General features: G+C 41.8%; 1 protein-coding gene across 1 annotated transcript; it reads left to right on the forward strand.

The window, feature by feature from the left end:
* Positions 1 to 8,067: 8,067 nt before the first annotated feature.
* LOC119916349 (cytochrome P450 26A1) lies at positions 8,068 to 12,599 on the forward strand. Its single transcript, XM_038736334.1, has 7 exons — positions 8,068 to 8,353; positions 8,736 to 8,960; positions 9,468 to 9,749; positions 10,103 to 10,252; positions 10,371 to 10,505; positions 11,468 to 11,614; positions 11,728 to 12,599. Exons 1-7 carry the CDS (start codon positions 8,165 to 8,167, stop codon positions 12,064 to 12,066), a joined length of 1,467 nt encoding a protein of 488 aa, XP_038592262.1. The 5' UTR covers positions 8,068 to 8,164; the 3' UTR covers positions 12,067 to 12,599.
* Positions 12,600 to 12,808: the final 209 nt, after the last annotated feature.

A 12,808-nucleotide genomic window follows, 5' to 3' on the forward strand; every position in this document is an offset into this window, starting at 1 on the left:
ACAGAAGCATCACTTGTTCCGTGAAGGTTTTCTGTCATCTTGTATCTCACTCTCAGTGCCTCACTCTATCCCACCACACACACGCTAACAGGGAAACAGCAAGTGAACTTTGGCCTGGGTCATCGTTTGAATGCGAGGATCCCTGTCGCCGCAGATGTAATGAGGCGAGAGACATTTAGAGAGCTCCATTATCACAGCAGCCAACACACAGAAATGTGTTTGTTTTTATCGGAGGCTTACTGTGCACTCTCAATACATTCGTTACATTCTTTTTTCTTTTACGTTCTATTCTTCTTTAACATTTTGACCTTTCTTCTACCAACACTTACTCCACCAGTCTATATCTACAAATAGAAGATTTGAGGAAAGAGGAAAGCAAAAAACACCATTCTGCTGATACTACAAGCCAAAATTACTTGTTTATTACTATAAATGCTATTTTATACTTCTCCATAATTTCAGAAGGTAATATCATTTACTTGTAATGTTATATTTTTACTTTAAGAGACTACTACTTTTACTTAAGTGAATACTTCTACCACTGCAAGCCAGAAAGGAAAGGCCAGAAATTTCCTCAGAGCCCACAGAGGGTTTGCAACACCATCTCTGCATGTGGGATATGTCACACACGTCCAATTATCTAATGTTTTAAAATGTTAAAATATAATGATATAATTAGAATAATATATTTTGTAGGCTCCACCCGCAACTTTCTAGAGTTAATTTACAGCCTACAATGGTGATTTATTTATAAATACAGATAAAAAAAAGTGGTGCCATGTTCTGTATTTTGAAGTTCACCAGTAATAACCCAAAGGGCTGTCCACAACATGTTCTCATAATTTGCACATTTAGTGGTGAAACAGGGGCGTCACACTCTCCCAGGAGTAGTCCCTCTGATGCTGAAAGTCAGTGCAGGACGCTTCGTCACTACTGTCAGAGCTACTCTGAGGCAGGGCTGAAATTGAGCAACAAATCGGCCCTGGCATTTTTGGCCCAGACCAGCCCCCCACAATCGCTGGAACACCACTCACCAGTACACCATCCTTCTGGACGCTGAACGGCTATCCTGCTCTGGAGCAGGTTATGTTCAAGATAAGAGATCAACATAATTAAAAAGCACCGCCCACTGCCCAATCAGTTCTCTTGCAAAATGACTTTACCATTCATAGAAGATCCCTCTGACTGTTTTATAGGCTACTTTATGTGTGTGATGCAGAGATGCTTTTGTACACCGATACCATCCAACAGAGACTGACTGAGGCATTAAAGCCTTGTACTTGTACTTTAAGATATGACAGTAAGTCTACTCACCGCTTTGAATTAGGTTTTTATATTTATTTTTAATTTGCTCCCAAATCTGTTTCACCCAACCTGTCACAGTCATTAAATGAAGTGGTTTCATTGTTCTTTTTATGTGAGGCTAAACATTATGATAGTCAAGTTAAGTTGGTCAAACAAGCCATAAGAATAAGCAACACATTCATTTTATGGATCACATAAATGTAATTATAGTCGGATGTACTGGTGCTATAATGATGGGCAGTGATATTATGACTCTGTAAACTTCCACATTCACACAGATGTTTTGTGTCTTCCTGCGTGTTGCAGCTGCAGCTGTGTTACTTTTAGCCTGGATTATGTGTTTAACTTCCTATTTGTCTAATATTATAGTTTTCTTTTGGTTTGTAAAATATGCCACTCTGCTGCCTGTAGACCTGTTCATGTGTGCGATTGGTCATCCCTTTGAAAACACGATCCCTTTTCTATGAACACACTCACGGCTCGATTGGGAAACCCTGGGTTGACTTACCAAGTTTATGGTATTTGGCATTGACTGTCCCACTTTATGATAGCATCTTATCTTATTATCATCGTTTCCCTACATGGAACTACACTCTCCTCCTGCTCGCACTGTTCCACAGCTTCCCTGTCACACACCTGCTCCTCTCCACTGGCCATTGCCAGCCACCTCGCCTGTTGCTACATAATGACCATATCACATATTGTTGAGGCAGGCAGACAGCACATTGTTAGCTTCTGCTTATTCTGAGTTCTACTGTCCTTCCACTACCCTCATCCTCTTTACTGTGCCCAGCGCAGGGTTTAAAGATGTGATTGGCCCAGTCCAATGTCAGTTAAGAAAAAAACATTTGGCCAGTCTACCTGTTTTATGGGCCGGTCAGACCCCCCAAAAAAGACAGTTGTGTTGGCCCACCAGGAAAGTCCAAGCCTGCTCTGAGGTAGGTGCGGTTTTAGTCCCTGGTTCAATTTATTGGTGACATTCTGAGTTACTTGACATAACCAATCCTGGATATCACTTATAACAAAAGCCAACATCACAGTTCATGACTAATTATGTCTGGGTGAAACCAGCAGATTTAGCGTTCCTGTGTGAATGCAGGGGCAGGGGGGGGCAGTGTTTCCTTCCTGCATGTGAACAGGAGTGACAAGTATTTTAGTGCAGGGATCAAACGCTTTTACAAGGCAGTAAACAGGTTTTACATTCACTTCAACAATACAGCAGGCAGACAGGGGAGGAGGAGGAGACACATACCTCCTCTGACCCAGGAACACATTCACATGGTCTGACCTCCACACACATACCAGCCCTATAGTTTACAGTGTGCCGTTCACATTTTACCTGCTCAAAGCAAATGAAAGCTTATTACTGTCAGTACGTTCTGTACTTTGGGTTGTTTTTTCACACTTGGAAAAGCTCCTCCAGAGCCACTGACTAAGTTGTAGTTCTTGTGACAGATCTGGAGGAGCTTTCCCAAGTGTGAAGAAATAACCCTGATGCAACGTTAGTATTCATTTGGAGTTGTGTTTGACCTGATGAGTTTAAGTCCAATAATCACTCTGTGTTTAGCCCTGCTTTAGAATGTGTTGCCCAGTCTCACAGGGATAATCATGTTTTTAAATTATGACACAAGCTAAAGTGACTGCACAAGAAAGTGTAAACTCAGTATGAACTGTCTGTTAGGACTGCCTGCTTCAACAGCTTCATTCAATTATTTAACTGTTTGGATATCTGAACAGACAGATCAGCTTAAGCAATGCACTCTCTGTTTTTTCTATCTATTTCACTCTCTCTTCTCTCTCTCTCTTCTTTCTTTCCCTCTCTCTCTCTCTCACTTTTCTTTTTCTGTTTCGCTCTCTCTCTCTATGTTTAACAGCCAGTGAACTTGGTTTTGCATGAGAGTTCACCGAGATGTCAGGGTCACAAGCAGGTCATCCAGTGCACGAACAGGGGGAGGCACAAACACGCAGCAAATGTGCTGACTATGGCTCTGTGTGTGTGTGTGTGTGTGTGTGTGTGTGTGTTTATTGAACTCCTGCAGTTAAGTCTGAGTGGTGATAACAGTAAACACTATGACTCAGTGAATCAGCTGTAATGTTGTGGAACAGAGACTTCATCACTGCAAACATTTACTCAGGTACCATATTTAAGTGCAGTTATGTTACTCATAAATATGACGCATTGCTGTAAACTATAGCCTCCCCAATAATTCTTCAGACGTCCAGAACCAACAGCAACATTATATGATGCTACGTGTAAACATGTAAACACATGCTACATGTAAATGTGACACCATTAACCTGCCTTCAGAATGAGCCATTTTACTTTGATATGTAATAGTTCATGTAATTCATGCATCCATATGTACATTTTAACTGAATATATCAATAAAACACAGTTAAAGAATTAAAATGTAAAGTAGAAAGAAATATAAAGCTTCATATTTTTCCTTTAACCCCAAAATAGTAGGTTACAAAAAGAGATTAAAGCTTTATAAGACAGTACTGGTATTTACAAAAACACTTACAGTATAATGTCTCCTTTCCCCTAAATGCTCTTCGTTACTCTTTTGTTACCCATAGAGTTGTTTTTTTCCACTCTACCTCAAATAAGTTAATAAAAGAAATGGGTTTGGTGGCACTGAGCGCTTTGGATAGAAAACATCACTCCTGAGAGCAGTTGATGGAAATGCCCATAGAACTGATGTTCATCAGTGTATGAATGTGACAAGTGTTCGAGTGGTTGGTAGACCAGAAAAGCTCTGTTTAACCTGATTATGGGGCAAGATGCCCATATTTGGACCAAAGTGTTGGATGGACAAATGGACCAGGGTAAAAACATAATGTAAACAAGTTCTTCGAGTATCTTGAACCAAGTCCAGTTGCCCTTTATTTGAACCTTCCTCAGATAACTTAAACAAACTTTCCTCTACCGAACCGTTTACAGTACTCCACAGCAGTGAAGGTGGAGAGTTCTGGTCAGTCTTGAGGTGGCGTCCAGCAGGTGATCAGCAGGTTTACAGTGAGTTTGTGGAGCAGCATGGTGAGATGTAGACCCTCTAATCACTCGCTACACTTGAACTTCCCTTCACCCACCCGCCCCCTCCTTCTGCCTGCTGTATCACACCTGAACAGCAGAATCCTGTTTCACACAATCACATTGTGATGAGAAAAACTCACCAGCTACAGCATGACAGCTGGAAACCCATTCACCCCGAAGATGCATCACCTGTCATCTGTCTGAACAGAGAGTAAACAAGGATTTGTGCAGTAATGCTGTGGCTGATGTTGTGTTCATTGGTTTTTTAAAAGTACTGGGGTCATTAGACAAACCCCCAACCCCCTCCATTCACTTCAAGTGTGGATACTCAAAAGAAAGTCTGATTTTTAAATGATTTATTTAGTTATCAGTTCGATAATATTATCTGCAAGTTGTTTTTTTAATTGAAACATTGCTTGGGAATATGTAGGCTAGCAATAAAGCACAATATGATCTGACATGATGGATCAGTCACTGATTATCAGTCTTAAATAATACCCACAATGTTATTAATTGTAGAATGTAAACTCCCCCAGGTTGTTAAAATCCCGAGGCGGTATGTGTGCTTATGCCACGTCTACAACCGGACATTTCTAGTTACACGTAACTGTCGTTTCTAGCGTGGCCTAACAGTGCAGGGTTGTGTGAAGTTGATGGCTATCCAGAGAGAGAGAGAGAGACAAAGAGACTGACCTCTTGTTCTGCAGCCTTTGTCATTATTGCACATGTTGCTTTTATTGTGTAATAGAGGAGTATAGCAGGCCTATAGCTAAACTATAATGAATTTTCTGTTAACTAGCTAGTTAATGTGTTGTAGTGCTGTTTTCACCCAGTAGAGCCTACCATAGATCCCCATTTCATGCTCCAGACTGGGGTCCAGCTCGTTGTGAGCATAAAAAGGATGATAGTAGTTTATTCTCATGCTGCAGACGTGCTACAACAATGGATTCATGCTCAAAATATAAATCATTTATTCCAACCAAATCTCGGCACTGAAAAGCAGGAAATCAATCTGCATTGATCTAAGAATGAATCTGTGTGGTTCTTACAGTATCCGCGGTCTACAGCTGCTTTATACAGAATGAAAAGCTTCCCCTGCAGTACATGAAATCCCTGAAGCACCTGAAGGCAGCAGGACTGATATGTTGATAAATCCGTAGCCTCTGAGAAGTGCAGCGCCAGAGCGCAGTGCCATTCAGTGTTTACCATCATCACATCACCTGAAAAGACACCAGGCTGCTACAGTATGGGGTAGGACTGAAAGGGCCTACCCCATACAGGGCCCCCATGTTTATTACAGTAACTGTAATAAACACAGTTACTGTAATAATATTACTTTTCTCAGTAACTATTAGTGTAACTAATTACTTTTCTAAAAAAGTAATATTATTACAGTTACTAAAGCAAGCAACGCTGCGTTGCTCGTTACTGAACGCACCATCCTTGATGTGAATCCAGGACTGTGCAGCAGGTCAGCGGCACCTGACCTTCTGTTGTTCATGTCCGCTGATAGCCAAAAACTAAAGGAAGAAAGGAGAACGAGGGAGAGAGGCGTTCTTTCCAGGTTTACTTCCACAGCTGTAAGTAGCTTCTGCCATTATTGTGTCACAGTCTAAGATGCAAAGAACATTGTCGTCTATTGTAAACTCTGTGCGACCAGCAAAAAGCTTTCAGTGCGAACATTTCTACATCTGATTTAATGAAGCATCTGCTGAAACAGCACAGCGACGTGAAACTTACAGAAAAAAACTCTGGCAGCAACTGACACTGATGCTGGACTCGTCGGGAGAGAGTGGCGTTAATGTAACGTTTTGTAACTGCTCTTATAAACAGGCTACATGTGAAGAACAGCTATTTAAAAGTCGGGATTTACTTGCTTTATTTTTTTTATTTCAGCCGGTGCCGTTAAGAAACGTTAGGCTATATGCTTTGTAAAAAACACACTCCTTGCTGCTGTTATGAATATGATATTAGTTAAAATGTCGCGAGAGGCTGCTTTGTTTGGGGGTGAAGGGGGTGGAAGTGAAAGCAGTGTTTCCCATAATTAGCCTATAATTTGGATAATTATCAACACTGACCTCCACACGTTGATTTTCTAAAATTCTTTTACTAGGCGCATTTAAAATCATATTTGATTGAGGAGCTTTATTGAGGAGCATATATTCCCAGCACCACCTCCTCTCACTTGCTTGCTCCCTCTTTCTCTCTCTCTCTCATGCACAACCTCCCCTTTATTCTGTGGGAAACACTGGAAAGTAATGTAGTAACATAACTAGTTATTTTTATCACCCAGTAATAAGTAAAGTAATAATATTACTGTTTTAAGGAGTAATAAGTAACTAGTAATATATTACAATTTCTGAGTGAGAGGCCTATAGAGAATGCTTATGTACAGGGTCCAGATTTTTGTGCTACGCCCCTGACAGTACAACTATTCAGAGCTCTACACACATCAGTCTGGTGATACAATAAATCTTTTTTATGAAGGAGACGTCTGGTTTTCAGGGCTCATCATATAGTCTCTTTTCCAACTTGCATCAAGGGATTAAGTGTCAGGTGTGGCGGCGCACCTGAATATTGTATCTTCACCCCACCCCACCCCTGCTTCTACACCGAACTAAGTAAACTAGCTTAGGTGGAGGACGGGTTAGGCAGCCAAGTAGGCGTCTGAGTTAGGCCCACTGGTGCGCATGAATACTGATATGTTCCACCCTCCCACAGAGGCAGTGAGGATGCGGTGCCTCGGCTTCTGAGGGCCTGCTCTGTGTTTATTTTTCATACGGCGTAGCCCGGGGACAACCTCGCGTGTGCATGCACATGTGCGCCCGTCCCTCTGCTTGTCTCTGCTGACCCAAGTGTGAACCCGCTGAGAGAGATATCATTTTTATAACACACACGCACACACACACACGGGGCGGAGAGAGCAGGTTAAAGTCTTTTCTAGATTAGGAAGCGGCTCCCTCTGTAAGCAGACTGATAGAAACTGAGAGTCAAGCAGAGGGCAGCTTCTTTCCAGATGGGTGTTAGTCATTATTTCATCTCTCATAGTCAGCTCCTTGCCGCACTGATCAGATCATGAAGGCAAGAGGGAAGGATCGGGCTAATGGTTAGGATAATTACAGTCACGTGGGGAAATCTGTGAAAAGAAAATGTGCAAACAGTAGGGTGCATCCAAATCAAATTATAAAAGGTGAAATTGCGTGCAGGCAGCATATAGCCTACAATGAACTACAATTAAATAAAAAGTAGGGTTAACTTTGAATGGCATCAGCGAGACCCACGGGGAAGGGGATTAGGGAATTCTTCTGTTCTTTTCCATTTACTGAAGCAGTTGAAATGTGCTGCTTAAAAGCTTTTTGCTCTTGAATGCAGGCCGCCCTGCAGGCATGATTACAGATCCTACAAACGGGGCTTAAACCAAGGTAATGAGTGTGTAAACTAGCTGCCTCATTGGCAACAAAGGCGTCTCGGGACGCGCTTCCATTGTCTCTGAAGGAATCCTCACCTTTTCTCAGTGAAATCCGCGCGGATTGTCTGCGTGCAACAGGAGGTAGGGATTAAAGATGCGGCCCCTGGAACAAATGGTGAGGCAAGTCATCCAGTAGGCTACAGGCCGGGGGCGGGGCCGAACGACACCCACAATTAAAGATGAACTTTGAGTGAACTAATTTATCTGAGGGAGGAGAAGGTAACAGGCTGCCCGCAGTCCTGGCAGCCTATAAAAGCGCTGGATGAGCCGCCCTGAGACTCCGTAGACAGAGCTTCACCTGAACTGCATCACTTCTCCAACCAGATACTGTTTGTCACAGAAGCCGCTGCAACATGGCTCTGAGCACACTGCTGGCCACCTTTCTGTGCACCATCGTGCTTCCGATTCTGTTGTTTCTGGTCACGCTGAAGCTCTGGGAGGTTTACATGATTCGAAGCAGAGACCGGAGCTGTCCCAGCCCGCTGCCCCCCGGATCCATGGGCTTACCTTTCATTGGAGAGACGCTGCAGCTCATCCTCCAGGTAAAAGCATGGCTGCGGAAACACTTCATGATTCATAATGTCCACACGTGGATAAGGATGTTCCAGAAAACTAGAAAATGTGATTTAAACTTTTTTTTTATGGCTTTTACCTGTTTTCATCTTGGTAAACAAATACCACTGATTTAAACTTTGTGCGCTTTCTTATGGCACCTATAGGGTTAAAGATGGTATTTAATTGAAGTAAATATGCAGTTTTAAGTTAAGTCTGCCATTATAATAGTGTGTAGTAGTAGGCCTACTGGTTAATTTCAAACATAGTAGCCTATCTATATATTGATTAGGATTGTAGTGGACTCTGTGTTATGCAGAGCTGTATCGGTGTTTGTTTATTTAGTAATGTTTTGCGTGTCTGTGTTTGTAGAGGAGAAAGTTTCTGCGGATGAAGCGGCAGAAGTACGGTTACATCTACCGCACACACCTCTTCGGGAACCCCACGGTGCGCGTCACTGGAGCGGATAATGTCAAGCAGATTCTGCTGGGGGAACACAGGCTCGTGTCCGTGCAGTGGCCCGCTTCTGTGCGCACCATCCTGGGCTCGGACACACTGTCTAACGTGCACGGAACCCAACACAAGACCAAGAAAAAGGTAAGTTCGGATTTAAGTTGAAACCCTCTCAGTGGGATGGGAAAGAAGCTACTTTTGAGTAATTTGGTCAGTACATTTTAAAATCAGTTACCTTTTATCTGTTATTGGCACATTAGATGCATGCCAGCCTATGGCACTGTAGTCTGCTTTAAGTAAATTTAGATTTGATGGCATATTTATCAGAAAAATAAAGAGCAAGAGTAAATCTTTCCTCTTGCTTACTTGATCTTGCTTAGTCTGAATAAGGGAGCACAATAACTGACAAAAGGGTTCATTCATTAAATAATTAGTTTTATCAATACTGTGTCTGAAAATTAGTTACTGAACAAATAAGAGGCCATAGTAATTTGTGATCACTGGATCCTAAAATCCAACTCTCTTAAAACAAGTGAAAACACAAGGTACTGCAGTTACAGTATGTCAAACCATCTCCAACAGAAATAAACTTTTAGGATTTTCTCTAGAGATCCTACAATCTAACTCCCCTTCCCTCCTTCCCTTCTACAGGCCATCATGCGGGCCTTCTCCAGGGAGGCTCTGGAGCTGTACGTTCCCATCATCCAGGAGGAGATGCGGGCAGCAGTGAAGGAGTGGCTGGCTAAGGACTCCTGTGTTCTAGTCTACCCGGAGATGAAGCGGCTGATGTTCCGCATAGCCATGAGGATCCTGCTGGGCTTTGAGCCGGAGCAGATCAAAATTGACGAGCAGGAGCTTGTGGAAGCTTTTGAGGAAATGATCAAGAATCTGTTCTCTTTGCCCATTGATGTGCCTTTCAGCGGACTGTACAGGGTAAGAGAGAAACGCATACAGTAGTCATCACTTAGCCACTCCCCTTTTTTTTAAGCTTTGAACATGTGCAATAAAATCTAGATTTTATACTGTAATTAAATGAATGAAAGCCAATGGGTGCCTGTAATGTGTATATAGTATTAAATGATCTAAAATGTTCAAAAACTCTGGTCCTTTAACTAAGAACAAGCACATTACGTGAGGCAAAGTGAAATGGTTGATGAAGTTATGTCTGCATGTACCCAGTGAGGGAAATGTCAGTAATTCATCTTCTTTTGTTGTGTCTCTGCTGCCCTTCATTCATTCTCTCCTCTGTCCATCCCTGCTCCTCCTGCGATCTTTCTTTCCTCCAGGGTCTGAAGGCAAGGAATTTCATCCACTCCAAGATAGAGGAGAACATCAGGAAGAAGGTGCAGGAGTCCAGCAAGGAGTCCAAACACAGAGATGCTCTGCAGCAGCTCATAGACAGCAGCAAGAAGAACGGGGAACCAGTCAGCATGCAGGTAGAGACATGGTCAAATTTCATATGAAAAAACAAACAAAACATCTCAAGCGCCTCCTTATAGGCCATTACTTTGGTTAGAGCCCAAACTAATTCTGTATCTACCTTTGTGTTTCCAGGCCATTAAGGAGTCTGCCACAGAGCTGCTGTTTGGGGGCCATGAAACCACTGCCAGCACAACCACCTCTCTGATCATGTTCCTGGGCTTGAACCCTGAAGTTGTGGATAGACTGAGGCAGGAACTGATGGACAAGGTCATTACCACTGCACAACTTTAGATCTCGTTGTTCTCTTAAGTTGTACTTGCAACACCTTTAGTGGCTGCTGCAATTTAGTTTTTATGCTGAACATTCAACATAACAGACAATCTGGTGAACTTTGAATTAATTTCATTCATGTGACCATTTTATAAAAGATTCATGCAATACACAATCATATTTAAGCATGAGCAGGAAACATCGCTCTTGATCTTGCAAACAGTAGTTTACCTAAAAAGGTCTTTACTCAAAGTCTACTTACGCCTTTGTCCTGAGCTTTCAACCACATCTCATGTTCAGTTTGCTCAGTTGTCATGGAGAAAATGATCATTCTTTACTCAAGTGATGACATCTGAGCTATCTCCGTGACAACTGAACAAACTACATCTGCTGAGGAAGATGCAGTGGAAAAGCATGGGGGGAAAGCTAGGAAGTGTCACTATGAGTATCATTAAGCATCCATAGGATTTGGGGAAAAGTTCCTGCCGATATCTACTCTAATATAGTTACTCTATTGTGTATTTTAATATAGTAAGTATAGCCTATAATTGCCAAAGAGATAGTAATCCACATTGAAGTTTCACAGTAAATATATATGGTGTAAGATGTGTGTAAACCCTGATCAGGAGCTAGATTGGGAATCCAGGTCAGATGAACAGCCCTGATGCGCTTAGACCAATTAAACATTTTTTACCTAGTTTGTTGCTTTGATGTGTGCTTTGAGTTACTGGATAACTAGGCTTGTCTGAACCTGGAAGGCCAGCAGACCTAACAAGCTAACCTACAGTACAAAAAATGATGTATGGTTAGATTGTTTTCAGTTTGTAACACCATCAGTATTTTGAAATAAGTGTGCATGAAATAAACAACCTGCACTATCCCATTCGCCACCAACCATCATTACACTTTGATCACATCGTTTTTTGCTTCTCCTCACATGCCTGTTTGTCTGTCTTCAGGAAGAGCAGGGAATGGACCTCCAGAGTCTGAACATCGAGTCCTTGGAGCAGTTGAAATACACCAGCTGTGTCATTAAAGAGACTCTGAGGATCAACCCTCCTGTCCCTGGAGGCTTCAGAGTGGCCCTCAAGACCTTTGAACTCAATGTAAGTTAACAAAGACCTTTATGAACTAAATCTGCAATTGGGAGATTGTAGAGACAAACTGAGAACCTGTATGAAACTGTCTGGTTACTGATCATTTACTGTCCCCATATCAGGGTTACCAAATTCCCAAAGGCTGGAACGTCATCTACAGCATCTGTGACACCCATGATGTGGCAGAGATGTTCCCCAACAAGGAAGACTTCCAGCCGGAGCGCTTTATGACTAAACCCTCTGCCGACTCCTCCAGGTTCCAGTACATCCCATTTGGAGGGGGCTCTAGAATGTGTGTGGGTAAAGAGTTTGCTAAGGTCCTGTTGAAGATCTTCCTGGTGGAAGTGGTCACAAAGTGTAACTGGACTCTTTTAAATGGGCTACCCACCTTAAAAACAGGGCCTACTGTATATCCTGTGGACAATCTGCCAACCAAGTTTACCAGCTATGTACAAAACTGAATTGCAATGATGAGGGGTCATGTTTCCTTAAAGCAGCGTAGAGTGAATTGTGAGGTTTCCCCAAAACTCTTACAACATTTGTTTACCTCCAAATCCATTGGGAAACTACGGTATAATCAAGGTACTTAGGGAGTTTTTGGAAACACTTAAGAAACGGATCAAAGGCCGGATTTACACGGGAAGAGAAAATATGTTCGTAATTCTAATCTTTTGGGCTTGTCAATGTGGGTTTTTGGCATGACTTAAATTATACATATTGTAGATGAATTAATGTATTTTACATGTGATGTTATGTTAACATGTTGGCTTTGTATATACTGTATATGTATTTTTTCTAAGATATGAACAAACTAAACGAGAGGCACTATACACAGAAATGGAACACATTTAATCAGCTCAGAGGTGTATCTATATCATAATGTACATATGAAATGTAGAGTCTGTTTATATAACTTTTGTATCTCACCCCAACTTATTTAAATGACTTGTATTCTATTGTATGAGCTTTTTATTTAATAAAATGTTTGCGGAGAGTCTTGTTTGGTTTTTTTGTCCTTTGATTTAAATCAAAGGATTAAACTAACCTGTTGCAATATGTCACCCTTTTGAGAAATGCACTGATTTGCCTTTTTTGTGAGAGTAAGGGAAAAAAGAATAGATTTTTATTGCCATTGTGCTCAAAACAATGAAAATCTGTTATGCAGCTTTTTGGCAATTTGCGGCAATCAAGATAGAGATTAAT

The sequence above is a fragment of the Micropterus salmoides genome, unplaced genomic scaffold (assembly GCF_014851395.1).
Source record: "Micropterus salmoides isolate LMB-PRFRI ecotype aquatic unplaced genomic scaffold, ASM1485139v1 Ms_hic_scaffold_21, whole genome shotgun sequence".
Lineage (NCBI taxonomy): Eukaryota > Metazoa > Chordata > Actinopteri > Centrarchiformes > Centrarchidae > Micropterus > Micropterus salmoides.

Coding starts and splice junctions, on each gene's coding strand:
- LOC119916349 (XM_038736334.1), top strand. CDS start 8,165: ATGGCTCTGAGCACACTGCTGGCCACCTTTCTGTGCACCATCGTGCTT. Junction 8,354..8,735: donor CGCTGCAGCTCATCCTCCAG/GTAAAAGCATGG, acceptor CTGTGTTTGTAG/AGGAGAAAGTTTCTGCGGAT. Junction 9,750..10,102: donor CTTTCAGCGGACTGTACAGG/GTAAGAGAGAAA, acceptor TCTTTCCTCCAG/GGTCTGAAGGCAAGGAATTT.